Raw genomic sequence first — 27182 nt, 5'->3', positions numbered from 1 at the left:
TTCCGGTCCATTTCAGCAGGCATCCCGGTCCGATCCCCGCCCGGCGGGGACCGGAATTCTACATGACAAACGCGTACGTCATGAGTCCTTAAGTACCAGGGTGTCATGAAGTACGCGTACGTCAAGGGTCCTTAACCCCTTAAGGACCAAGACATACTAGAACATCCTGGCACCCTGGGCTTTAAGGACCCAGGACGTACTAGTACGTCCTGGTGTTTCTCCGGTCTCTGCCGCGCCCCGGGCAGAGATCAGAAGCGGATGCCTGCTGAAATGCTTCAGCAGGCATCCGCTTCTGATCTCTGCCCTCTGTACTAGTACGTCCTGGGTCCTTAAAGCTCAGGGTGCCAGGATGTTCTAGTACGTCTGGGTCCTTAAGGGGTTAAGGACCCTTGACGTACGCGTACTTCATGACACCCTGGTACTTAAGGACTTATGACGTACGCGTATGTCATGCAGAATTCCGGTCCCCGCCGGGCGGGGATCGGACCGGGATGCCTGCTGAAATGTCGGCGATCGCGGCAAATCGCAAGTGAATTTACACTTGCGATTTGCGCGATTCTGGGTCATTACGGGTCTATGGTTACCCAGAATATAAAAGGGATCGCGGTTGTCTAAGACACTCACGATCCCCCTGAAGGCATAGGAGTGAGGTGGCAGGGGTGCCATCCCTCCTATTCCTGCTATTGGTTGTCTAGACGCGACCACCGATAGCAGATCGGGGGCGGGGGGGTTAACTTTTGTTTTCCCCGTCCTGCCCACCCACAATAGGCGGGGAAGAACGGGGAAGGGAAGGAGACCGGCGCCGAAGATCCACTTACCGATCCGGGCGGGCGTCGGCGGCACCAGGCGACGGAGATCGGCGGGGGGCGATGACGTGCGGCTGGATCCGACGGAAGCCGGTGAGTTGCCTAGCAACATCTAAAGGGTACAGTTTGAGACCATTATACATTGGTCTCTAACTGTAGCCCTCCAGATGTTGCAAAACTACAACTTCCAGCATGCCCAGACAGCTGTTTGGGCATGCTGGAATATGTAGTTTTGCAACAGCTGGAGGGCTACAGTTAGAGACCACTATACAGTGGTTTCTAACTGTATCCCTCCAGATCTTGCAAAACTACAACTCCTAGCATGCACAAACAGCTGTTTGCTGTCTGGGCATGCTGGGATTTCTAGTTTTGCAACAGCTGGAGGACCACAGTTTGGAGATCACTTTGCAGTGTTCTCTAAAACTGTAGCCCCCCAGATGTTGCAAAACTGCAAATCCCAGCATGCACAGGCAGCTATTGCATAACTACATCTCCCAGCATGCCCTTCGGCGATCAGTACATAAAGGGAGTTGTAGTTTAAGAACAGCAGGAGGCACAATGGTTGGAAAATACTGAGTTAGGTAACAGAACCTAACTGAAGATTTTCCAACCAGTGTGCCTCCAGCTGTTGTAAAAATACAACTCCCAGTATGCACGGTCTTTCAGTACATGCTGGGAGTTGTAGTTTTGAAACAGCTGGAGGTTTGCCCCCATGTGAACATACAGGGTACATTCACACGGGCAGGTTTACAGTAAGTTTCCTGCTATAAGTTTGGGCTGCGGCAAATTTTTCGCCGCAGCGCAATCTCCTAGCGGGAAAATCACCGTAACACGCCAGTGTGAATGTACCCCAAAAACACTACACTACACTAACACATATTAAAGGGTAAAACACAACATATACACCCCCATACACTGTCCCCCCCAATAAAAATTAAAAACGTATTGTATGGCAGTGTTTCCAAAACGGAGCCTCCAGCTGTTGCAAAACAACAACTCCCAGCATTTCCGGACAGCCACTGAGTGTCCAGGCATGCTGGGAATTTAGCAACAGCTGGAGGCATTCTGTTTGGGAATCACTGGCATAGAATACCCCTATGTCCACCCCTATGCAATCCCTAATTTAGTCCTCAAATGCGCATGGTGCTCTGTCACTTCAGAGCCCTATCGTATTTCAAGGAAACAGTTTAGGGACACGAGTATTTCCGTACTCGGGAGAAATTGCACTACAAATTTTGGGGGGCTTTTTCTCCTTTTACCCCTTATGAAAAGGAAAAGTTGGGGGCTACACCAGCTTGTTAGTGTAAAAAAATTTTACACTAACATGCTGGTGTTGCCCCATACTTTTTATTTTCACAAGCGGTAAAAGGAAAAAAAGACACCCAAAATTTGTAACGCAATTTCTCCTGAGTACGGAAATACCCCATATGTTGGTGTAAAATGTTCGGCGGGCGCACAACAAGGCTCAAGAGTGAGAGCGCACCATGTACATTTGAGGCCTAAATTGGTGATTTGCACAGGGGTGGCTGATTTTACAGCGGTTCTGACATAAACGCAAAAAAAGAAATACCCACATGTGACCCCATTTTGGAAACTACACCCCTCATGTAATGTAATAAGGGGTACAGTGAGCATTTACGTTAATTTTTCATTTGCACAGCCCACTGTTCCAAAGATCTGTCAAACGCCAGTGGGGTGTAAATACTCACTGCACCCCTTATTAAATTCTGTGAGGGGTGTAGTTTCCAAAATGGGGTCACATGAGGGCCCCCTGTCCACTGTTCTATCACCACGGGGGGCTTTGTAAACGCACATGGCCCCTGACTTCCATTCCAAACAATTTTTTTTCCCAAAAGCTTAATGGCACTCCTTCTCTTCTGAGTATTGTAGTGCGCCCGCAGTGCACTAGATTTCCACACATAGGGTATTTCCATACTCAGAAGAGATGGGGTTACAAATTTTGGGGGGCATTTTGTCCTATTACCCCTAGTTAAAAAAATTATTTGAGGGAAAACTAGCATTTTAGTGAAATAAAAAATAATTTACACATCCAACTTTAACGAAAAGTCATCAAACACCTGTGGGGTGTTAAGGCTCACTGGACCCCTTGTTACGTGCCTTGAGGGCTGTAGTTTCCAAAATAGTATGCCATGTGTTTTTTTTTTTTGCTTTCCTGGCACCATAGTGGCTTCCTAAATGGGACATGCCCCCACAAAACCATTTCAGCAACATTTGCTTTTCAAAAGCCAAAGTTGACTCCTTCTCTTCTGAGCTTTGTAGTTCGCCCGCAAAACATTTTACGTCCTAACATGGGGTATTTCCATACTCAGAAGAGATGGGGTTACAAATTTTGGGGGGCATTTTGTCCTATTATCCCTTGCAAAAAATGTTAATTTGAGGGATAACTAGCATTTTAGGGGAAAAAAAATCCTTTACACATCCAACTTTAACGAAAAGTCGTCAAACACCTGTGGGGTGTTAAGGCTCACTGGACCCCTTGTTACGTGCCTTGAGGGTGAAGTTTCCAAAATAGTATGCCATGTTTTTTTTTTTTTTTTTTGCTGTTCTGGCACTATAGGGGCTTCCTAAATGTGACATGCCCCCCAAAAAGCATTTCAGAAAAACTCACTCTCCAAAATCCCACTGTCGCTCCTTCCATTCTGAGCCCTCTACTGCGCCCGCCGAACAATTGACATACACATATGAGGTATTTTCTTACTCGAGAGAAATTGGGTTACACATTTTAGGAAGATTTCTCTCCTTTTACCCCTTGTAAAAATTCAATAACTGGGTCTACAAGAACATGCAAGTGTAAAAAATTAAGATTTTGAATTTTCTCCTTCAATTTGCTGCTATTCCTGTGAAACACCTAAAGGGTTAACAAACCTTTTGAATGTCATTTTGAATACTTTGAAGGCTGCAGTTTTTATAATGGATCATTTGTGGAGTATTTCTAATAAGAAGGCCCTTCAAATCCACTTCAAAACAGAACTGGTCCCTTAAAAATTTCGATTTTGAAAATTTTGTGAAAAATTGGAAAATTGCTGCTGAACTTTGAAGCCCTCTGGTGTCTTCCAAAAGTAAAAAAAAAAGTCAACATTATGATGCAAACATAAAGTAGTACATAAAGTAACATATTGTATATGTGAATCAATATATAATTTATTTGGAATATTCATTTTCCTTGTAAGCAGAGAGCTTCAAAGTTAAAAAAAATGCAACATTTTAAATTTTTTCATCAAACTTTGGAATTTTTCACCAAGAAATGATGCAAGAATCGACAAAATTTTACCACTAACATAAAGTAGAATATGTCACAGAAAAACTATCTCAGATTCAGAATGAAAGGTAAAAGCATTCCAGAGTTATTAATGCTTAAAATGAAAGTGGTCAGATGTGCAAAAAATGGCCGTGTCCTACAGTGAAAATTGGCTTGGTCCATAAGCGGTTAAGGACCAGGCCAATTTTCGTTTTTGCACTTTCGTTTTTTCCTTCTCCACTTCTAAAAATCATATCACTTTCAGCTTTGTACCTACAGATCCATATAAGGGCTTGAACTTTGTAATGACATCACTTATTTTATACCAAAATCTGCATAAAAAACAAACAAACATTTGTGGGGTAAAATAATAAAAACAAAAAATATTTTGTAACTTTTGGGGGCTTCTGTTTCTGCACAGTGCACCTTTCAATAACAATTACACCTTATCTTTATTCTCTCGGTTCATGCAGTTACAAGGATACCCAATTTATGTACCGTATATACTCGAGTATAAGCCGACCCGAATATAAGCCGAGGCACCTAATTTTACCACAAAAACCTGGAAAAAAGTATTGACTCGAGTATAAGCCTAGGGTGGGAAATGCAGCAGCAGCTACTGGTAAATACCAATAAAATTACATTAATTGAGACATCGGTAGTTTAAATGTTTTTAAATGTTTATTTCAAAGAAAAACAGTAAACTAGCTCTGTAAGTGGAAAAGAGGGTCAACAAAAACCATATGGTATCAAAAATAACTTTAAAAGTACAAAAACCTCAATCATCAATCAAGCTAAAACAAAAGAGTTAAAATCCTTCAAAACTGGATTCCTCCTCGTCATCTGTATGTCCAAACAGAGCTTCAGCTAAAGCTGGTGTGAGGCTATCAGCATAGACATTGTCATCATCACTGATTTCGCCGTCTTCACCATCACTGCTGTCGTTTTCATACAAAGCGCTGTCTTCACTGCTAATTCACTGTCTTCATTACTAATGCCACATTTCTTGAAGGAGTGTTTCACCATGTCCTCTGGAATATCTTCCCATGCATCACGAACCCACCTTGCTACCAATTCTATGTCGGGCTTCATCAGATTTCCAACTTTTGTCAGTCGGACTTGACCAGATGACATCCATTCATGCCACATCTTTCGCACACGATCTTTGAAAGGTTTATTTAAACACACATCTAGGGGCTGCAATACAGATGTAAGCCCACCTGGAATAACGGCCAAAGTAACTTGAGAAGACTTTGCCAATTTTTTTATGTCATCAGATGTGTGGGCTCTGAACATATCCCAAACTAGCAATGATTTTTTTTTCTTTAAGGCTGCTCCTGGTCGTCAGTTCCAAATTTCTTCCAGCCATTTTTTTGTTCCGTCTTCATCCATCCAACCTTTAATATGCGTGCGCACTGTAATTCGTGGTGGGAATTTGACCTTTTTAGGAAAGGTCTTTCTTTTAAAAATAATGACAGGCCGCAACTTAATTCCATTAGCCAAACATGACAGAACAACTGTGAAATGGTTTTTTTCATTTCCTGTGGTTCTGAGTAAAATAGTCTTCTCTCCCAAATTTGCCACAGTTCTGTTGCTTGGAAGATCAAACGTCATAGGTGTTTCATCCATATTTCCAATATCTCCCAGGTCATAATTATGGATCCTTCTTTGTTTTATTATGAATGAATGGAATGACATCAGTTTTTCATCAAGGTCTTTTGGCAACTTCTGTGAAATCTTTGTTCTTTGCCGTAAACACAGGGCAAACCTATTCATGAAGCGGGTACACCATCCTGCTGATGCAACAAAATTTTCAATGCCTGGTGCTTTTAATTTGTCATCTTTAGCCATTTGAAGGGCACTTAAACAAATTCCCATTCGTGTTACGCAGTAACCGTTTTGACGACACTCCATAACCCATTTATGCAATTCAGTCTCTAGAGCCCCATATGAAGTTGTTAAACCACGTCGAGCTTTTTTTGCCTTTGGAAGCTTTTCCAAGTCCGCTTTCATTTTCCGCCACACCCTCACTTGTTTTTCGTCAACACAAAATTCCCTACTTGCAATACTGTTATTGCTTTCTTCTGCTCTTGACACAACCTTAAGTTTGAAACCAGCTTCGTAGGACCTACGTTTTTGTTTTGGTCTGGGATTGGAAGTATTGGGATCCATTTCTAACAGGTAAAAAAAAAAAAACACTTTGAGAGACCCAAAAAAAGACACCACAAGACCCAAAACCTGCTGGATCACCAAGGAAGCAGACAATAATTCAGGGTTTGGATAGTTTGATATAATATTCCAGAGGGAACAAGCAGTGCCCAGTACGGCACGGACCACGCAGAGGCTGCAGGCGCCCACAGATGAGAGACGGGGGGAGGGATTTTTTTTTTTTAATGCTGATGCCAATAATCTGTTAACTTTCAGATGTTTTGTACATTTACCATTTATTAAAGAACAACTGTACAGCAGCACTTTTATGTCCCCCTGGTGCTGGGCTGCAAAAATAAACAAAATAAACTTGAACTCACCTTCCTATGCTCCCCCGTTGGACCAGCACCGGTCTCATGGTCCAGCGCTGACATCCTCTTCCTACTTACTGGGAACGGAGAGGGTACAGTGCTGTCAGCGTATCACTGGCCACAGCGATGTCCCACCCCGGCCGGTGTTGGCTGAGCTCACTGTCATGTAAGGAGCTCTGGCCGGCTCCTTACATGACAGTGCGCTCAGCCTATCACCGGCTGGGGCGGGACATTGCTGCTGCTGGTGAAACACTGACGGCACTGTACCCTCTCCGTTCCCAGGAAGTGGAATGAGGATGTCAGAGCTGGAGCCTGAGGCCGGTACCGGTCCAACGGGGGAGCATAGGCAGGTGAGTTTATTTTTGCAGCCCGGGACCAGGGGGACATAAAAGTGCTGCAGTACAGTTGTCCTTTAAGGTAAATGCACAAAATATACTGTACATGCTAGAATATGTGTATGTGTTTGTGTAGTGTGTACAGTGAATAAACTGTGTGTATATAATGAATGCAGAGTGTATGTGTGTGTGTGTGTAGTGTGTGTGCCGTATATAATGAATGCAGGGTGTGTGTGTGTATATAATGAATGCAGATTTGTGTAATACTGAGTGGGGGTGGGGGGGGCATATCTATTATTTCATAATTTTTATTTTACTTTTTGTTTTACTTCCCCCTCCCTGCTTGGCCAGGGAGGGGGGGGGGGGGGTCTGCTATCCCCTGGTGGTCCAGTGGCATGGGCTGAACACTGGGAGAAGCCGTTACTGTACTGTACCTTCCCAGCAGCTCTCTTCAGCTCCACTGTGCGCGCTTTGAGCACTGCCATGGAAACCCGTGACAATGCTCTGCCGGCCGCGGGTCTTGCGAGAGTTACACAGTGGAGCTGCAGGGAGCTGCTGGGAACGTAAGATACAGCTTCTGTGGCCGGGCAGCCCTCCTTCTGCGCCCCCACCGCCGAGACACGCAGCCGTCAGAGCAAAGTGGAGCTTCATGGCAGTAAGTGAGAGCTTCTCCGCCGCATCCCAATCTGCGCCCCCACCGCCGAGACACGCGGCCGGCTAACAGAACGAAGAATTCAGCGAAGTAGGTGACAGCTTCTACCGCCCCCCCCCTTCTGCGACCCCCCCACCGCCGGGCTTGTCAGGAGCCCGGCGGTCCTGTTCTATGTTATATATTATACATTTCCATAATATAGAACAGGACCGCCGGGCTCCTGACAAGCCCGCCGGTCCTGTTCTATATTATGGAAATAGTCACTCGAGTATAAGCCGAGGGGGGCATTTTCAGCACAAAAAATCATGCTGAAAAACTCGGCTTATACTCGAGTATATACGGTAGGTTTTATTTTATTTTACTATAAAAAAAATCTAATAGACCCGTGGATAATACCGGACATCACTGATCGCTTTGATGTCCATTATTAAACCCTTAGATGCTTCAATCAAAGTTGATTGCAGCGTCTAAAATGAAAAAAAAATGCTTCCTGGCAGCTCAGCGGAGCTGATCGGGACCATGGTGGTAAAACAGCTGAGGGAATGGGAGGAGGGCCCCTATCTTCCTCCTCGCCGTCGGATCATCGCTGTCAGGATTTGCGCTCCGGCCGCACGCGCAGCCCGTGAGCGTATTGCCCCGCTCTCCCCTCCAGCCAGCAGGGCTGGGATTCTCATCACGGGATGCACCCGCATGTGAATCCCACCCCTTCACTCACCTCGGTCCTCTGCTGTCTCCTCCCCTGCCTCTCAGCACCGGCGCACCTGTCCCCATCTCCTAGGGTGCGCGCGCGTTGGAGCTATAAGATTTAAAGGGCCAGTACTCCCATAATTAATCCTAACACCTCTTCCTCACTTATAAATTCCTGCACCTCCCACACATTCCTGCCGGATCTTTGTTGCCTTGTGCCATTGAGAAGGCGTTACTGAGTCTTGCCTTGCCGTGTTTCTGACTCCTTGTTCTGTGACCTAACCTTGCTCCTGTGCCGCCTGCCTACTGACCTCGCTCTATGTTTCTGACTACGCACCTGTGCTGCCTGCCCTGACCTTCTGCTATCCTGACTATGAGTTGTTGTATCCCTCCTGTGCCTCGAATCTCCTCAGCGGCCTGTGTGGTCGAGTTGTGCCAGGGGTAGCGATCTGGGTGCCGCCTGCCGCAGCAAGACGATCCCACTTTGTGGAGGGCTCTGGTGAAAACCAGCAGCTCCTTAGACTCCGCTCCCTGGTACAGCCCACGTCATCTGCCACACAGGTCCAGCGGATCCACTACTTCCTGTATTCCTGTCTTCTAACAGTGAGTGTTACAGTAAGATCCGGCCATGAATCCCGCTGAGGTACCTCTGCCAGAAGTCGCAGCTCTTCTCTCCGTTGTGGTTTTCAGTCGCAGCTGTTGGCCCGACAAGCGCAGCAACTTACTCAATTGTCTGCTATGATGCAACAGTTATTAGCCATGTGGAAGCAACCGCAATCTGCTCCACTTCCTCCACCTGTTCCTGCAGCGTCTTCTGGGTCCAAGCTACATTTACCTTTACCCTCTAAGTATGATGGTGATTCTAAGTTGTGTAGATGCTTCGTTACACAGTGTTCCATGTATTTGGAGCTTATGTCTGACCAGTTCCCGACGGAAAGAGCTAAGGTGGCCTTCGTCTTCAGTCTCTTGTCTGGAAAAGCCCTGGCCTGGGCTACAACTCTTTGGCACCGCGGTGATCCGGTGTCCTCTAACTTGACAGCTTTTCTTCATGAATTGTCTTTGAGGAACCTGCTTGTGCTTCTGCTGAGACGGCTCTGCTGAATCTCTGCCAAGGGAATTCCTCCGTTGGTGACTACGCGGTTCAATTCCGCACTCTTGCCTCAGAACTGGCATGGAACAATGAGGCCTTGTGTGCAACTTTCAAAAAAGGACTGTCTAGCAGGATAAAAGATGCTCTCGCTGCACAAGATCCTCCATCTTCCTTGACTGAACTTATCCACTTAGCTACACGTATTGATGTGCATTTTGCTAAGAGTCAGGAAGTACTTCGTTTGGAGAGAGAATCTGACCGAGCACGGCAATATCCTGTGTTCCAATGTCCACCACTACAGTCCCCTGTGCCTCTTGTCGAAGAGGCTATGCAAGTGGATCGTTCTCGACGACGCAGTGAGAATTTGTGCCTGTATTGTGCTAGTCCGGAGCACTTCCTCAAAGACTGTACTGTTTGTCCTCAGCATTCGGGAAATGCTCGCACCTAGGGCACGTGGGAGAGGCATCCCTAGGTGTGAATACCACCTCTCTTTGTGGGGACTACAGGGGACTTAACAAGATCACAGTCAAAATCGTTATCCACTTCCTCTGATCTCCGAGGAGCTAAGGTCTTCTCCAAGTTGGACTTGTGGGGAGCATATAACCTTTTTCCTATCTGCGAGGGTGAATGGAAAATGGAATGGAAAGGAGATGAATGGAAAATGGCCTTCAATACTCGTGATGTACATTTTGAGTATCTAGTGATGCCTTTTGGTCTCTGCAATGCTCCTGCCGTTTTTCAAGAATTTGTCAATTATATCTTCCGAGATCTTCTCTACACCTGTGTTGTCATGTACCTAGATGACATCTCGATCTTCTCTACCAACTTAGAGGAGCATCGTGACATGTTCATCAAGTTCTTCAGCGCCTTCGAAAGAATCATCTCTACGCCAAACTGGAGAAATGCCTATTTGAGAAGTCTTGTCTCCCGTTTCTCTGCTACATTGTTTCTCATCAAGGCCTGCAGATGGATCCACATAAATTGTCTGCGACATTGGATTGGCCTCGTCCTTCTGGCCTATGGGCTATTCAATGCTTTGTGGGATTCGCTAACTATTATCATCAATTCATCCCACATTTCTCTTCCTTGGTTGCTCCGATTGAGGCTCTCACTAAAAAAAAGGCTTTAATCTCAAGACTTTGTCTCCTGAGGCTGAACAGGCCTTTTCCCATTTAAAGTCCTGCTCCAGTGCTTTCTAGACCTGATCCGGAGAAGCCTTTTGCCTTGGAGGTTGATGCCGTTCTTACTCAGAAAAACGCCAAGGGCAAGATTATAACTTGTGGTTTCTTTTCCAAGACTTTCTCACCTGCTGAGAGGAACTACTCCATTGGAGATCGAGAACTCCTCACTATCAAGCTTACCTTGGGGAAATGGTGACATTTATTGGAAGGGTCTTCTCATCCGGTCAGCATCTACTCAGACCATAAGAATCTTCTGTACCTTCTGTCTGCTCAGCGATTGAATCCCCGGCAGGAAAGGTGGTCTTTGTTCTTTTCTAGATTCAATGTATTCATTCACTTCCGTCCTGCTAGCAAGAACATCAGAGCTGATGCTTTCTCAAGGTCCTCAGACGTCATAGGTTTGGACTCCACGCCAAGGTATATTATTCCTCCAGATCGCTTGACTTCTGCCGCTCCTGCCAATATTCAGCAAATTCCTCCTCGAAAATCCTTTGTGCTCGCTAGATTGAGACGCAAGGTTCTGAAATGGGGTAATTCTTCTTTGTTGGCAGGTCATCCTGGAGTACTTTACTTCTAATCTCTCGGCACTGCTGGTGGCCGCATCTAAAATGTGATGTTTTTGATTTTGTTTGTTCCTGTGATACTTGTGCCAGAGACAAGACTCCTCGACAGAAACCTGCTGGACTCTTACAGCCTATACCCATTCCAGAGACTCCCTGGTCCCACATCGCTATGGATTTTTTCAGCGATCTTCCACCATCCCATAATAACTCGGCAATTTGGGTCGTGGTTGATCGGTTTTCCAAGATGGCTAATTTCATCCCTCTACAGGTTGGGAAACACTGAGTTAAGTAACAATCTCTCAGTGTTTTGCAACCAGTGTACCTCCAGCTGTTGCATAACTACAATCCCCAGCATGCATGGACAGCCAAAGGGCATGCTGGAAGTTGTAGTAGTATGCCTCCAGCTGTAGCATAACTACAACTCCCAGCATGCTCTTTGGCTGTCTGTACATGCTGGGAGTTGTACTTTTGCAACAGCTTGAGGCACATTGGTTGCAATACTTTGAGTTAAGTAACAAACTGAGTGTTTTGCAACCAGTGTGCCTCCAGCTGTTGCATAACTACAACCCCCAGCATGAACGGACAGCCAAAGGGCATGCTGGGAGTTGTAGTTTTGCAACAGCTGGACGTCCCCGTCCCCCCCCCCCCGCTTCATGTGAATGTACAGGGTACATTGACACGGGCTGGGATTTACAGTGAGTTTCTCGCTGCAAATTTGAGATCCAGCAAATTTTTCGCTGCAGCTCAAACTCCCAGTGGGAAACTCGCTGTGAACCCCAGCCCATGTGAATGTACCCTAAAAACACTACACTACATTACACAAAATAAAAAAGTAAAACACTACATATACACATACCCGTACTCATTTACCCACCTCCCCCTCCCCCCCTGGTACGGCACGGTTTCTAAAACGGAGCCCCCAGCTGTTGCAAAACAACAACTCCAAGTGTTGCTGGACAGCCATTGACTGTCTAGGCATGCTGGGAGTTTTGCAACAGCTGGAGGCACCTTGTTTGGTAAACACTGCCATAGGGTCATTTTGGTATCAGAGGCAAGTGTAATTCTTGCATCCGGGTGCGTCTGTATGCAAATCCCTAATTTAGGCCTCAATTGTGCATGGCGCTCTCTCACTTCGGAGCCCTATCGTATTTTAAGGCAACAGTTTAGAGCCACATATGGGGTATTTCCTTACTCGGGAGAAATTGCCTAAGAAATTTTGGGGGGCTTTTTCTCCTTTTACCCCTTAAGAAAATATAAAGTTGGGATCTACTCCAGAATGCTAATGTGAAAAAATTTACATTCTGGTGTTGCCCCAAAATTTGTAACGCAATTTCTTCTGAGTACAGAAATACCCCATATGTTGATGTAAAATGCTCTGCAGACGCACAACAAGGCTCAGGAGTGAGAACACCATGTACATTTGAGGTGATTTGCATAGGGGTGGCTGATCGTTACAGCGGTTCTCACATAAATGCAAAAAAAAAACAAAAACACCCACATGTGACCCCATTTTGGAAACTACACCCCTCACGGAATGTAACAAGGGGTATAGTGAGCCTTAACACTGCATAGGTGTTTGCGTTAAATTTGGATGTGAAAATGAAAAATGTATATATTTTTTGCTAAAATGCTGGTGATATCCCAGTATGGGAGTGCCCCATATGTGGATGTAAAGTGTGCTCTGCGGGTGAACTACAATGCTCAGAAGAGAAGGAGCGCCATTGGGCTTTTGGAGAGAAAATGTGTCTGGAATTGAAGGCCATGTGTGTTTACAAAGTCCCCCCCCCCGTGGTGCCAGAACAGTGGACCCCCCCACATGTGAGCAAATTTTGGAAACTACACCCCTCAAGCTATGTAATAAGGGGTGCAGTGAGCATTTACACCAAGCAGGTGTCAGACAGATTTTTTGAACAGTGGTCCATGAAAATGAAAAATTAAATTTTTCATTTGCACAGCCCTCTGATCCAAAGATCTGTCAAACACCAGTGTGGGGTAAATTCTCACTGCACCCCTTATTAAATTCTGTGTGGGGTGTAGTTTCCAAAGTGTCATATGTGGGGGGTTTCTGCTGTTCTGGCACCATGGGAGGTTTGTAAATGCATATGGCCCCCGACTTCATTTTCAGCAAAATTCTGTCTCCAAAAGTCCAATGGAGCTCCTTCTGAGACCTGTAGTACGCCTGCAGAGCACTTAATGTCCACATATGGGGCGTTTTCTTAATCAGGAGAAATTGGGCTTCAAATTTTGGGGTCTATTTTCTCCTATTACACCATGTGAAAATGAAAACTTTTTCGGCCCACTGTGTAACCACTTAAGGACCTAGGGCGTATGGATATGCCTTAACGTCCTGGTACTTAAAGACCCAGGGCGTATCCAAACGGGACCAGGGTGACTGCTGACAGCAGGCACCTCGCGCAAATGCCCAGGGGGGGTCATCAGACCCCCCATGTCGGCAATCGGCACAAATCGCAAGTGAATTCACACTTGTGATTTGCGCTTATTCTGGGTCATACGGGTCTATGGTGACCTGGTGACCCGGAATATAAGGGGGATCGCGGTTGTATAAGACACCTACCATCCCCCTGAAGGGATAGGAGTAAGGTGGCAGGGGTGCCACCCCTTCTATCCATACTATTGGTCGTCAGAAGCGACGACCAATAGCAGATCGGGGGTGGGGGGGTTAACTTTCGTTTTCCCCGTCCTGCCCACCCACAATAGGCGAGGCAGAACGGGGAAACGAAGGGGACCGAACGCCGAAGTCCACTTACCCGTCCGGAGGCAGCGGCCGACGGTGATCGGCGGTCGGCAGAGGAGGACGGCTCCCTGGATCCTACTGTACAGTGGTCTCTAAACTCTAGCTCTCTAGATATTGCAAAACTACAACTCCTAGCATGCATAGACAGCTGTTTGGGCATGCGAGAATAAGGAGTTTTGCAAAAGCTGGAGGGCTACAATTTGAGACCAGTATACAGTGGTCTTTAAACTATATCCCTCCAGATCTTGCAAAACTACAACTCCTAGCATGCCCACATAGCTGTCTGGGCATGCTGGGATTTGTAGTTTTGCAACATCTGGAGGTCCACAGTTTGGAGATCACTGTGCAGTGGTCTATAGACTGTAGCCCACCAGATGCTGCAAAACTGCAAATCCCAGCATGCCCAGACAGCAAACAGCTGTCTCGTCATGCTGGGAGTTGTAGTTGCGTACCTCCAGCTGTTGCATAACTACCCCTACGGTGATCAGTACATGCTGGGAGTTGTAGTTTTGCAACAGCTGGAGGCACACTGGTTGGAAAATACTGAGTTAGGTAACAGAACCTAACTGAAGGTTTTCCAACCAGTGTGCCTACAGCTGTTGCAAAAGTACAACTCCCAGCATGCACGGTCTGTCAGTAATGCTGGGAGTTGTAGTTTTGAAACAGCTGAAGGTTTGCGCCCCCCCCCCCCCCCCCATGTGAATGTACAGGGTACATTCACACGGACAGGTTTACAGTAAATTTCCTGATTCAAGTTTGGGCTGCGGAAAATTTTTCGCCGCAGCGCAAACTCCTAGTGGGAAACTCACCGTAACCAGCCAGTGCGAATGTACCCTAAAAACACTACAGTAACACATAATAAAGGGTAAAACACTACATAAACACCCCCTTACACTGTCCCCCCCCCCCTAATAAAAATGAAAAACGTTTTGTACGGCAGTGTTTCCAAAATGGAGCCTCCAGCTGTTGCAAAACAACTCCCAGCATTTCCGGCCAGCCACTGACTGTCCAGGCATGCTGGGAGTTTTGCAACAGCTGGAGGCACCCTGTTTGGGAATAACTGGCGTAGAATACCCCTATGTCCACCACTATGCAATCCCTAATATAGTCCTCAAATGTGCATGGCGCTCTCTCTTTTCGGAGCCCTGTCGCATTTCAAGGAAACAGTTTAGGGCCACATATGGAGTATTTCCGTACTCGGGAGAAATTGCACTACAAATTTTGGGGGGCTTTCTCTCTTTTTACCCCTTATGAAAAGGAAAAGTTGGGGGCTACACCAGCCTGTTAGTGTAAAAAAACTAAAAATTTTACACTAACATGCTGGTGTTGCCCCATACTTTTTATTTTCACAAGCGGTAAGACCCACAAAATTTGTAACACAATTTCTCCTGAGCACAGAAATACCCCATATGTGGGCTTAAAATGATCTGCGGACGCACAACCAGGCTCAGGAGTGAGAGCGCACTATGCACATTTGAGGCCTAAATTGGTGATTAGCACATGGGTGGCTGATTTTACAGCGGTTCTGACATAAGCACAAAAAAAATAAATACCCACATGTGACCCCATTTTGGAAACTACACCCCTCACGGAACGTGACAAGGGGTATAGTGAGCCTTTATACACCACAGGTGTTTGACGAATTTTCATTAAAGTTGGATGGGAAAATGAAAAAAAAAAATTTTTTCAATAAAATGCTGGTGTTACCCAAAATTTTTCATTTTCACAAGGGAAAATAGGAAAAAAAATCGCCCCAAAATTTGTAACCCCATTTCTTCTGAGTAAGAACATACCACATATGTGAATGTAAAGTGCTCTGCTGGCGCACTACAATGCTTAGAACAGAAGGAGCGCCATTGGGATTTTGAAGATAAAATTTGTCCGGAATTGAAGGCCACGTGTGTTTACAAAGCCCCCATAGTGCCAGAAAAATGGACCCTCCCCCACATGTGACCCGATTTTGGAAACTACACCCCTCATGTAATGTAATAAGGGGTGCAGTGATCAATTTTTCATTTGCACAGCCCACTGTTCCAAAGATTTGTCAAACGCCAGTGGGGTATAAATACTCACTGCACCCCTTATTAAATTCTGTGAGGCATGTAGTTTCCAAAATTGGGTCGCATGTGGGGGATCCACTGTTCTAGCACCACGGGGGGCTTTGTAAACTCACATGACCCCTGACTACCATTCCAAACAAATTATCTTCCCAAAAGCTCAATGGCGCTCCACCTCTTCTGAGCATTGTAGTTTGCCAGCAGAGCATTTGACGTCCACACATGAGGTATTTCCATACTCAGAAGAAATGGGGTTACAAATTTTGGGGGGCATTTTCTCCTAATAACCCTTGTAAAAATGTAAAATTTTGGGGAAAAACTGCATTTTTGTAAAAAAAAAAATTTTTTCATTTAAACATCCAACTTCAACAAAAAGTTGTGAAACACCTGTGGGTAGTTTAGGCTCACTGTACCCCTTGTTATGTTCCTTAAGGGGTGTAGTTTCCAAAATGGTATGCCATGTGGGTATTTTTTTGCTGTTCTGGCACCACAGGGGCATCCTAAATGCGACATGCCCCCCAAAAACTGTTTCAGCAAAATTTGCTTTCAAAAAGCCAAATGTGACTCCTTCTCTTCTGAGCATTGTAGTTCGCCCGCATAGCATTTTACGTCCTAACATGGGGTATTTCAATACTCAGAAGAGATGGGTTTACAAATTTTGGGGGGCATTTTCTCTCATTACCCTTTGTAAAAAATGGTAAATTTTGGGGAAAAACTGCACTTTAGTGAAAACATTTTTTTTTTTCCATTTACACATCCGATTTTAACGAAAAGTTGTCAAACACCTGTGGGGTGTTCCGGCTAACTGGACCCCTTATTACGTGCCTTGAGGGGTGTAGTTTGCAAAATGGTATGCCATGTGGGGTTTTCTGCTGTTCTGGCACCATAGTGGCTTTCTAAATGTGACATGCCCCCCAAAAAACATTTCAGCAAAATTCACTCTCCAAAATCCCATTGTTGCTCCTTCCCTTCTGAGCCCTCTACTGCGCCCGCCGAACACTTGACATACACATATGAGGTATTTCCTTACTCGACAGAAATTGGGTTACAAATTTTGGGGGCTTTTTCTCCTATTACCACTTGTAAAAATTCAAAAACTGGGTCTACAAGAACATGCAAGTGTAAAAAATGAAGATTTTGAATTTTCTCCTTCACTTTGCTGCTATTCCTGTAAAACACCTAAAGAGTGAACACACTTACTGAATGTCATTTTGGAAACTTTGAGGGGTGCAGTTTTTATAATTGGATCATTTGTGGGGTATTTCTAATATGAAGGCTCTTCAAATCCACTTCAAAACTGATCTGGTCCCTGAAAAATTTCGATTTTGAAAATGTTGGGAAAAATTGGAAAATGGCTGCTATACTTTGAAGCCCTCTGATGTCTTCCAAAAGTAAAAACATGTCAACTTTATGATGCAAACATAAAGTAGACATATTGTGTATGTGAACCAATGTATAATTTATTTGGAATATCCATTTTCTTCATAAGCAGAGAGCTTCAAAGTTAAAAAAAAATGCTAAATTTAACATTTTTTCACAAAATTTTGGAATTTTTCACCAAGAAATGATACAAGTATTGACAAAATTTTACCACTAACATAAAGTAGAATATATCGTGAAAAAACTGTCTTGGAATCAGAATGAAAGTTAAAAGCATCCCAGAGTTATTAATGCTTGAAGTGACAGTGGTTAGATGTTCAAAAAAATGGCCGGGTCCTTAAAGGGGTACTCCGCCCCTGGCATCTTATCCCCTAGCCAAAGGATAGGGGATAAGATGTTAGATTGCCACGGTCCCGCTGCTGGGGACCCCGGGGATCGCTGCTGCAGCACCCCTCCATCATTACTGCGCAGAGCGAGTTCGCTCTGTGCGTAATGACGGGCGATACAGGGGCCGGAGCAGCGTGACGTCATGGCTCCGTCCCTCATGACATCACGGCTCGTCCCCTTAATGCAAGTCTATGGCAGGGGACGTGAAGACCGCCACACCCCCTCCCATAGACTTGTATTGACGGGGGCGTGCCGTCACGAGGGGGGGAGCCATGACATAACGATGCTCCGGCCCCTGTATTGCCCATCATTACGTGCAGAGTGAACTCGCTCTGCGCAGTAATGATAGCGGAGTGCTGCAGCAGCGATCCCCGGGGTCCCCAGCAGTGGGACCCCGGCGATCTGACATCTTATCCCCTATCCTTTGGATAGGGGATAAGATTTCTAGGGGCGGAGTACCCCTTTAAGGTATATATTTGGGCTGGGTCCTTAAGGGGTTAAAAAACCTGTGAGGTGTAAGTACTCACTGTACCCATTTTTACATTTCTGGAGGGGTGTAGTTTCGAAAATGGTGTCACATGTGGGGTGGTTTCTGCTGTTCTGGCTTCATGGGAGGTTTGTAAATGCACATGGCCCCGACTTCAATTTCAGCAAAATTCTCTCTCCTAAAGTCCAATGGCGCTCCTTCTGTTCTGAGACCTTTACAGCACCAGCAGAGCAATTAATGGCCACATGTGGGGCGTTTTCTTAATTAGGAGAATTGGGCTTCAAATTTTGGCATCCATTTTATCCTATTACCCCTTGTGAAAATGAAAAATTTGGGGTAACACCATCATTTTAGTGTTAAAAATAAAAATTTTCATTTTCAAGTCTCCAAATTCAACGCAAAATGGTCAAACACCTGTGAGGTGTTAAGGCTCACTATTCCCCTTGTTACGTTCCTTGAGGGGTGTAGTTTCCAAAATAGTATGCCATGTGGGGCATTACTTTGCTGTTCTGGCACCATGGGGGCTTCCTAAATGCAAAATGGCCCCTAAAAACCATGACAGCAAAAATAATTCCCAGTTTCTCTTTCCCTCTTGAGCCATGTTGTGAGCCTGCAGAGCATTTTATGTCAACATATGAGGTATTTTCATACTCAAGAGAAATTGGGCTACAAATTTTGGGGGGCTTTTTCTCCTTATACCACTTTTAAAAATGAAAAAAAAATGGGGCTACAAGAATATGTTAGTGTAAAAAATGCAGATTTAGATTTTTCTCGTCCACTTTGCTGCTATTCTTGTGAAACACCTAAAGGGTTAACAAACTTTCTGAATATCATTTTGAATACTTTGAGCTGTGTAGTTTTTATAATGTGGTCATTTATGTGGTATTTCTCACAGAAAGGCCCCTCAAATCTACTTCAAACTTAACTGGTCCCTGAAAAATTCAGATTTTGAAATTTACATGTAAATTTTGAAAATTGCTGCTATACTTTGAAGCCCTCTAATGACTTAAAAAGTAAAAACATGTCAACATCTTCACAGAATGGAATTCTTTGCTATGGAACTCTCTCCCACATGATTTTGCAATGTCTGACTCAATAAACAAGTTCAAGGAGGTCCTGGATGTTTTTCGGGAAAAATATAATATTACAATTCATATATACTAGATTTATGTGGATAGAACATTGACATTGATCAATGGACTTATTCTGATTGCCATATTGGAGTTTGGAAGGCTCCTCTGTCATGGGGCAATTGGTATCAGGTTGAACTTTATGGACTATTGTCTTTTTTTAACCTTTCAACTTTAAGATTTGAATTAAAAGGGGATTTTTTTCTTCATAAATTGAGGTAAATTAACACTTATCTTAATTTTTTTTTCCTTTCTCTGGATCAATACTATAGGGTAAAATACTGAAATGGATGGACATATGTATTTTTTCAGCCTTAAAAACTATGTGGGGCATTTACTAAGGGGTTTAGTCATTTTTTTCGGACTATTTTTGGCGCAAAATTGTCGCAATTGTGCCTACCCTATTTTTCGTGCAACTTTCTCTAGCAAGAGCTAGAAAGTAAAAAAAAAAAATTCCCGCTTGATTTACGCAAGTTTTCATTTTTTACTTGCAGTGGCCAGGTATTTATTAACTGAGACAGTCTCAGTTGCGCAATAAACTGTCCCAACGGCCGTAAAAATTGACTAAATTTACTCCAGCTCCAACATGGAGCAGGAAAAGCTACTGCTGCCCAGGCTCCGACATACTTTCTCCCCGCTACCCTCACTGCGCTACCGGGACACAGTTTGCAGACCACTGGTAGTCCTCCAGCTGTTGCAAAACTAAACAGCTGAAGGGGACCGGCAAAGACGTTCACTTACCCTTCCGAGGCTCCAGCGACGATCGGTGACGGAGATCGTCGGGCGGCACTGTAGCGCGGCAGTGTCGTGCGGCGCTGGATTCTACGGAAGCCGGTAAGTTGCCTAAGCCCTAAAACAGTGTTTCCCAACCAGAGTCCCTCCAGATGTTGCAAGACTACAACTCCCAGCATGCCTGGACAGCCTTTGGCTGTCCAGGAATGCTGGGAATTGTAGTTTTGCAACATCTGGAGGCACCCTGGTTGGGAAACACTGGCCTAAAACAGTGTTTCCCAACCAGGGTGCCTCCAGATGTTGCAAAACTACAAGTCCCAGGTTGGGAAACACTGTGCCCGCCCTCCGCCCTACCTTACTGTAAGGGCATGCTGGGAGTTGTAGTCCTGCAGCTGGGGGCAGGGGACAAGCTTGTCACTTGCCCACATATCTCCTGCACCACACAACTACAACTCCCAGCATGTCCTTACTGTAAGGGCATGCTGGCAGTTGTAGTCTTGAGGGGCGGGAGATGTGTGAGCAGGTGATAATAAATGTACTAACCCATTTTTTTTTCTTCTCATTTCAGATCAGTGTATCCTGTGGACTCCTTCGGATTCGGTGGGCTTGTGGGGGAGTGTTTCTTGTAATAAAAATTTTTTAAAACCTGTTGTTTTTTTCCCTTACTTTACTAGACAGGCTTAGTAGTGGAAGCTGTCTTATAGACGGAGTCCATTACTAAGCTGGGCTTAGCGTTAGCCACAAAAACAGCTAGCGCTAAACCCCCAATTATTACCCCGGTACCCAACGCCACAGGAGTGACGGGAAGAGCCGGTACCAACAGGCCTGGAGCCTCAAAAATGACGCTCCTGGGCCTAGGCGGTAACAGGCTGGCGTTATTTAGGCTGGGGAGGGCCAGTAACAATGGTCCTCGCCCACCCTGGTAACGTCAGGCTGTTACTGTTTGGTTGGTATTTGGCTGAGAATGAAAATAGGGGGGACCCTATGCGTTTTTTTTTAAATAAATAATTAAATATAAAAAAAAACACATAGGGTCCCCCCTATTTTTATTCTCAGCCAAATACCAACCAAACAGTAACAGCCTGACGTTACCAGGGTGGGCGAGGACCATTGTTACTGGCCCTCCCCAGCCTAAATAACGCCAGCCTGTTACCGCCTAGGCCCCGGAGTGCAATTTTTGATGCTCCGGGCCTGTTGGTACCGGCTCTTCCAGGCACCCCTGTGGCGTTGGGTACCAGGGTAATAATTGGGGGTTAGCGCTAGCTGTTTTTGTGGCTAACGCTAAGCCTGGCTTAGCAATGGACTCCGTCTATAAGACAGCTTCCACTACTAAGCCTGTCAAGTGAAGTAAAAAAAAACAAACACAACAGGTTTACAAAAAAATTTTATTAGCAAAAAAACACTCCCCCACAAGCCCTCGTTAACCATTTTATTAACATCAAGCAAAGAAAAATGCTGGTCATCGAAGTAGTCCACCGAATCCGAAGGAGTCCAAAAAAAAAAAAAAGAAGAGTAAGTACATTTAAGGAGAAAAAATTGTGTTAAAAAAATGTAATAAACACACACACACACACACTAAACGCCGTTTACCACTATTCTGAGCCATGACTACAATTTAGTTATTGAATTATTTAGATGTGGTGAAAAAGCTAAAAAAAAAACCTCAAAAACCAAAGATCCAGAAGGAAACCCAGCAGCCAAACCTATTCAGACAGCAGGAAAAAGGAACCGACTATTTTTTCTACTACATGAAGTAAATTTCCCACTTTTGCCTATGTGTGCCAAATTTATTAACACCGTGCAACAATATAGTAAAATTTGTCGCACATAGTCAAGAATGAAGTCGAAAAAAAACAGGGTAAAAACCAGACTACATAGTAAAAGATTAGTAAATGCCCCTCTATGTTACTATCTTACTATGTACTGGTACTACAGTAGCAAGATCACAAATATGAGAATACTCACAGCTTCCAAATTTTAGTGGACAGGCGTGAACATCCATAGGGAAATCTTCAAGGTGCATTGTGCATTCAGCATGAATTGTAAGTCTGAAAAAAAAAAATAAGAAAAAAAAATATATTTATTAGTTATGATTCTTAAAATCGTTTGTTACTTTATTATACTTTTAATCAATGTAGTGCTTGCATTCTCATTAATATATTTTATGACATACTTTTACTGCTCATGTCTTAAGAAAGTACACACTTTACAATGGTAATAAGGACAAAACACAATTTTAATTCCATAGACGCATTTATTTATAGCAACAAGTATCAGGCAGTTGCTGCCGAGGCTCATAAAACCATGGGGTGCATCAAACGGAAAGATGCATACAATTGGGAAATAATTCCACCATTGAACAAAGCACTAGTCAGGCCACTCACAGAATACTGTTTACAGTTTGGAGCACCTGAGTATAAGAAAGACATAGTTAAGTTGGAGAGGTTTAAAAGACAAGCAACCAGAGTAATGGGAAGATTACAGTAAGATTATAAAAAGTGGGTTTATTTAGTTTATAAAAAAAAAGACAGCTTAAGGGTATTGCCCTCTGATATGTATAAATATATCAGGGGGCAATACAGTGATCTCTACCATGATCTATTTGTACCCAGGACTAAGCTATAATGTGGGGACATCCTTTATGTCTAGAGCAAAGAAGGTTTCCACACCAGCGTAGAATGGGGTTCTTTACTGTAAAAGCAAAGAGAATAGGGAACTCTCTGTCAGAGAAAGTAGTCATGGTGAACTCAATAAAATAGTTCAAAAGGAACCTGGATACATTTTGAAGGGTAATAATATTACAAATTATGGATTCTCGATTTCTGAGGATAGAACGTTGATCCAGAGGTTTCTTCTGATTGTTGTATTGGAAGTCGGGAAGGAATTTCCCCCCTGGTATAGGGCAACTGGCATCTGCCTCAAAGGGGTATTTTGCCTTCCTCTGGATAAACATAGTATCTAGTATATTCAACAGCAATAGAAGGGCACAGTGTTAGAATTTATAGTTCAAAAATAAAGACTTGAAGTCAGGAGAATAGGCTGCTCAGCTCCAGGACCGTACCTACGTCCCAAGGAATAGTACAATCCAAGAAAGAAAAGCGACGCTCCAGCATATAGAAGAAAAATTGTGACTTTATTCACCCACCTGTGAAGAATGCTACATTGCGGCTCATTCAATAGACCCTTTTTCAAGCATAGTACAACAGTGTATTAAATAGCAATTTATAGGCCCTCACTTGTCACATGACCATTCATCAGGGGAAGTGAATACATTATGACAACAATTCAAATAATAGTGTATACAAGTGATCATATATACATATGACAAATACAACATACATCATATCAAACAACGTGACTCCCAGCTCCATTCTGTGCTAAAAGTGTCCAATATAAAAAGACCTATCATCTAAATTCTACATATTTAGTATAATAAGGAGATGGCACCCACCAGAATAAACCCGGGGTAAATAGAATAAATCATACTTGTCTCGTGGCCAGCATAGGAACTCTGCTATGTTTGTAAACAGTGGTGTCAAATTCCAGGTCGGGAGTCAGCAGCGAGTGATCTTCCTGCACCAATCACATGACTACTCACGTGACTCATCACATGACTGTCTCCTTGGAGACTGCACATGAAAAGTAAGGAGGGACGCACATCTAGGTTACACTGATCACTAACACTGCAGTGCATGTAATCACACTGGCCCCTATCCACATTACTAGCACAGCATTTAATCCTTCCAGTACTTATCAGCTGCTGTATGTTCCAGAGGAAGTTCTTTTCTTTTTGAATTTATTTTCTGAATTTCATTTCTAACAAGGGGTAAAGTGAACCTTAATACCCCAGAGGTGATTCACGACTTTTGCATATGTAAAAAAAAATATTTTTTACCTAAAATGCTTGGTTTCCCAAAATTTTTTAATTTTTAAAAAGGGTAATAGCAGAAAATACCCCCCAAAATTTGAAGCCCAATTTCTCCCGATTCAGAAAACACCCCATATGGGGGTGAAAAGTGCTCTGCTGGCGCACTACAGGTCTCAGAAGAGAAGGAGTCACATTTGGCTTTTTGAAAGCAAATTTTGCTCTGTGGGCATGCCGCATTTAGGAAGCCCCTATGGTGCCAGAACAGCAAAAAAAAAAAAAACACATGGCATACCATTTTGGAAACTAGACCCTTCGGGGAACGTAACAAGGGGTAATGTGAACCTTAATACCCTACAGGTGTTTCACGACTTTTGCATATGTAAAAAAAAATTATTTTTACCTAAAATGCTTTTTTTCCCAAAAATTTTACATTTTTAAAAAGGGTAATAGCAGAAAATACCCCCCAAAATTTGTAACACAATTTCTCCCGAGTACGGCGATACACCATATGTGGCCTTAAACTGTTGCCTTGAAATACGACAGGGCTCCAAAGTGATAGCGCCATGCCCATTTGAAGCCTAAATTAGGGACTTGCATAGGGGTGGACATAGGAGTATTCTACGCCAGTGATTCCCAAACAGGCTGCCTCCAGCTGTTGTAAAACTCCCAGCTATCTGGCAATACTGGGAGTAGTTGTTTTGCAACAGCTGGAGCTTCCATTTTGGAAACAGTGGCGTACCAGACGTTTTTTATTTTTATTGGGGATGGGGGCTGTGTAGGGGTATGTGTATATGTAGTGTTTTTTACTTTTTATTTTATTGTGTGTTAGTGTAGTGTTTTTAGGGTACAGTCGCATGGGCAGGGGTTCACAGTAGTTTCTCGCTGGCAGCTTAAGCTGCGGCTCAAACTTGCAGCCGGATACTTACTGTAAACCTCTGCCCATGTGAGTGTACCCTATACATTCACATTGGGGGGGGGGGGGGGGGGGAGAAACATCCAGATGTTGCAAAACTACAACTCCCAGTATGTACGGTCTATCAGTGCATGCTGGGAGTTGTAGTTTTGCAACCGCTGGAGGCTCCGTTTTGAACACAGTGGCGTACCAGACGTTATTCATTTTTATTGGGGAGGGGAGGGGGGCTGTGTAGGGGTATGTGTATATGTAGTGTTTTTTACTTTTTATTTTATTTTTTGTTAGTGTAGTGTAGTGTTTTTAGGGTACAGTCACATGGGCAGGGGTTCACAGTAGTTTCTCGCTGGCAGTTTGAGCTGCGGCAGAAAATTTGCCGTAGCTCAAACTTGCAGCCGGATACTTACTGTAAACCTCCGCCCGTGTGAGTGTACCCTGTACATTCACATTGGGGGGGGGGGGGGGGGAGAAACATCCAGCTGTTGCAAAACTACAACTCCTAGCATGTACGGTCTATCAGTGGTAACAAAGGTAACAAACTCAGTGTTTTGCAACCAGTGTGCCTTCAGCTGTTGCAAAAGCTACAACCCCCGGCATGTACAGACAGCGGAAGGGCATGCTGGGTCTTGTAGTTATGCAACAGCTGGAGGCATACTACTTTGGCTGGGGATTGTAGTTATGCAACAGCTGGAGACACACTGGTTTGCTACTTGACTCAGTGTGCCTTCAGCTGTTGCAAAACTACAACTCTCAGCAGTCACCGACAGCCAACGGGCATGCTGGGAATTGTAGTTATGCAACCAGCAGATGCACCACTACAACTCCCAGCATGCACTTTAGCTGATTGTGCCAGCTGGGAGTTGTAGTTATACAACAGCTGAAGGTACACTTTTCCATAGAAAAAATGTGCCTCCAGCTGTTGCAAAACTATAAGTCCCAGCATGCCCATAAGGGAATGCTGGGAGTTGTGGTGGTCTGCCTCCTGCTGTTGCATAACTACAGCTCCCAGCATGCCCTTTTTGCATGCTGGGAGCTGTTGATAAGCAACAGCAGGAGGCTGTCACTCACCTCCTACTGCTGCTGCTCCGGGCACAGGTCAGTCCCTCGCTGCCGCCGCCGCCACCGTTGCTCCTGGGGCCCCGATCCCAACAGGGACGCCGGGGATCGGGGTCCCCAACTGCCGGGGTCCACGTCCCGCACCCGCTCACATCGTCCAGAAGAGGGGCGGAGCGGGTTGCGGGAGTGACACCAGCAGCAGGTGCCCTGATTGGTCGGCCGGTAAACCGGCCGACGAATCAGGGCGATCGTTATCGAATCAGGGCTATGGCTGTTCGGGGCTGTCAGAGACGGCCCCGATCAGCCAGTAATTCCAGGTCACCGGGTCACTGGAGACCCGATTGACCCGGAATCTGCCGCAGATCGCTGGGCTGAATTGTCCAGCGATCTGCGGCCATCGCCGACATGGGGGTCATCATGACCCCCCTGGGCAATATGCCGCAATGCCTGCTGAACGATTTCAGCAGGCATCGGGCACCAGCTCCGCTCCAGATGGCTGCGGGGGGCCGGGAAAGCACATGACGTTCTCATACGTCATGTGTCCTTAAGGACTCGGAAATGGAGACGTATGAGAACATCATGTGTCCTTAAGGGGTTAATGGCCCTGCGATGTGCAGGGATGTTATCAAGACAATGAGGGAAGCTGCCAGGCATGCTAATAAGAGGATGGAAGTGTCACTGGAGCCGGGCAATGTACGTGTGTAACAGTTACATCATGAATTATTGAACTATCCTTTTAGGGCTAATTTACACTGTGGACACTCCACTGATGGAATTCTGCTGTGGAAATACACTTGCAGCAGAGTCCCATTGTTTCCAATGGGATTGTGCTGCTCTGTGCAGACTGCGGAATCACTGCAACGGAATTTTGTCAGTGTATAATACGTCCACCCAAAAAATAAACATGTTCATTTTGTGGGCGAAATTCCGCAGGACTGCAGAGCTTTCTATAGAGACTGCACACACCCATGCAGTCCTACCACCAAAGTATTCTTTGGCTACAAGCGTAATTCAGCCAGTGGGATTCTGCTGGCTGAATGTTCCTAGTGCAGGTGAGCCTTTAGAGTAAGAATACACCTTGCAGATATGCTTCAGATTTTCTGCTAAAGAAAATGTGCCAAAGGCAGAAGTGGATCCAGCTGGAGGGGGGGGGGGGGAAGTATAATACCTTAAATTTATATTTCTCCTTTCCACCATTTCTGCCTTTGGCACATCTTCTGCTGACCCAGCTTCATCAATCTAAGACAAAAAGGGTCTAGTTTGAAAGCTGAGCTTTGATTGGTTGCTATGGGCAAATCATACTGTTTTCCACATTGGCTAAGATTAAA

General features: G+C 44.8%; 1 protein-coding gene across 5 annotated transcripts in view; it reads right to left on the bottom strand.

Moving 5' to 3' along the window:
- LOC130291604 (ras-related GTP-binding protein A) overlaps positions 1–27182 on the bottom strand; it is a 1042086-nt gene that overhangs the window by 419264 nt on the left and 595640 nt on the right. For all 5 annotated transcript variants that reach the window (XR_008847980.1, XM_056540559.1, XM_056540557.1 and 2 more), the window contains one exon: positions 21986–22068. Coding sequence is in view for 4 of the 5 variants with exons in the window: in XM_056540559.1 (XP_056396534.1) it covers positions 21986–22068 (83 nt within the window). In the remaining variant the exon portion in view is untranslated. The remainder of the gene's footprint in view (positions 1–21985; positions 22069–27182) is intronic.

Source organism: Hyla sarda, chromosome 9 (assembly GCF_029499605.1).
Source record: "Hyla sarda isolate aHylSar1 chromosome 9, aHylSar1.hap1, whole genome shotgun sequence".
Lineage (NCBI taxonomy): Eukaryota > Metazoa > Chordata > Amphibia > Anura > Hylidae > Hyla > Hyla sarda.
The sequence above is the reverse complement of the archived record's forward strand: the minus strand, read 5'-3'. Positions and strand labels throughout refer to the sequence as shown.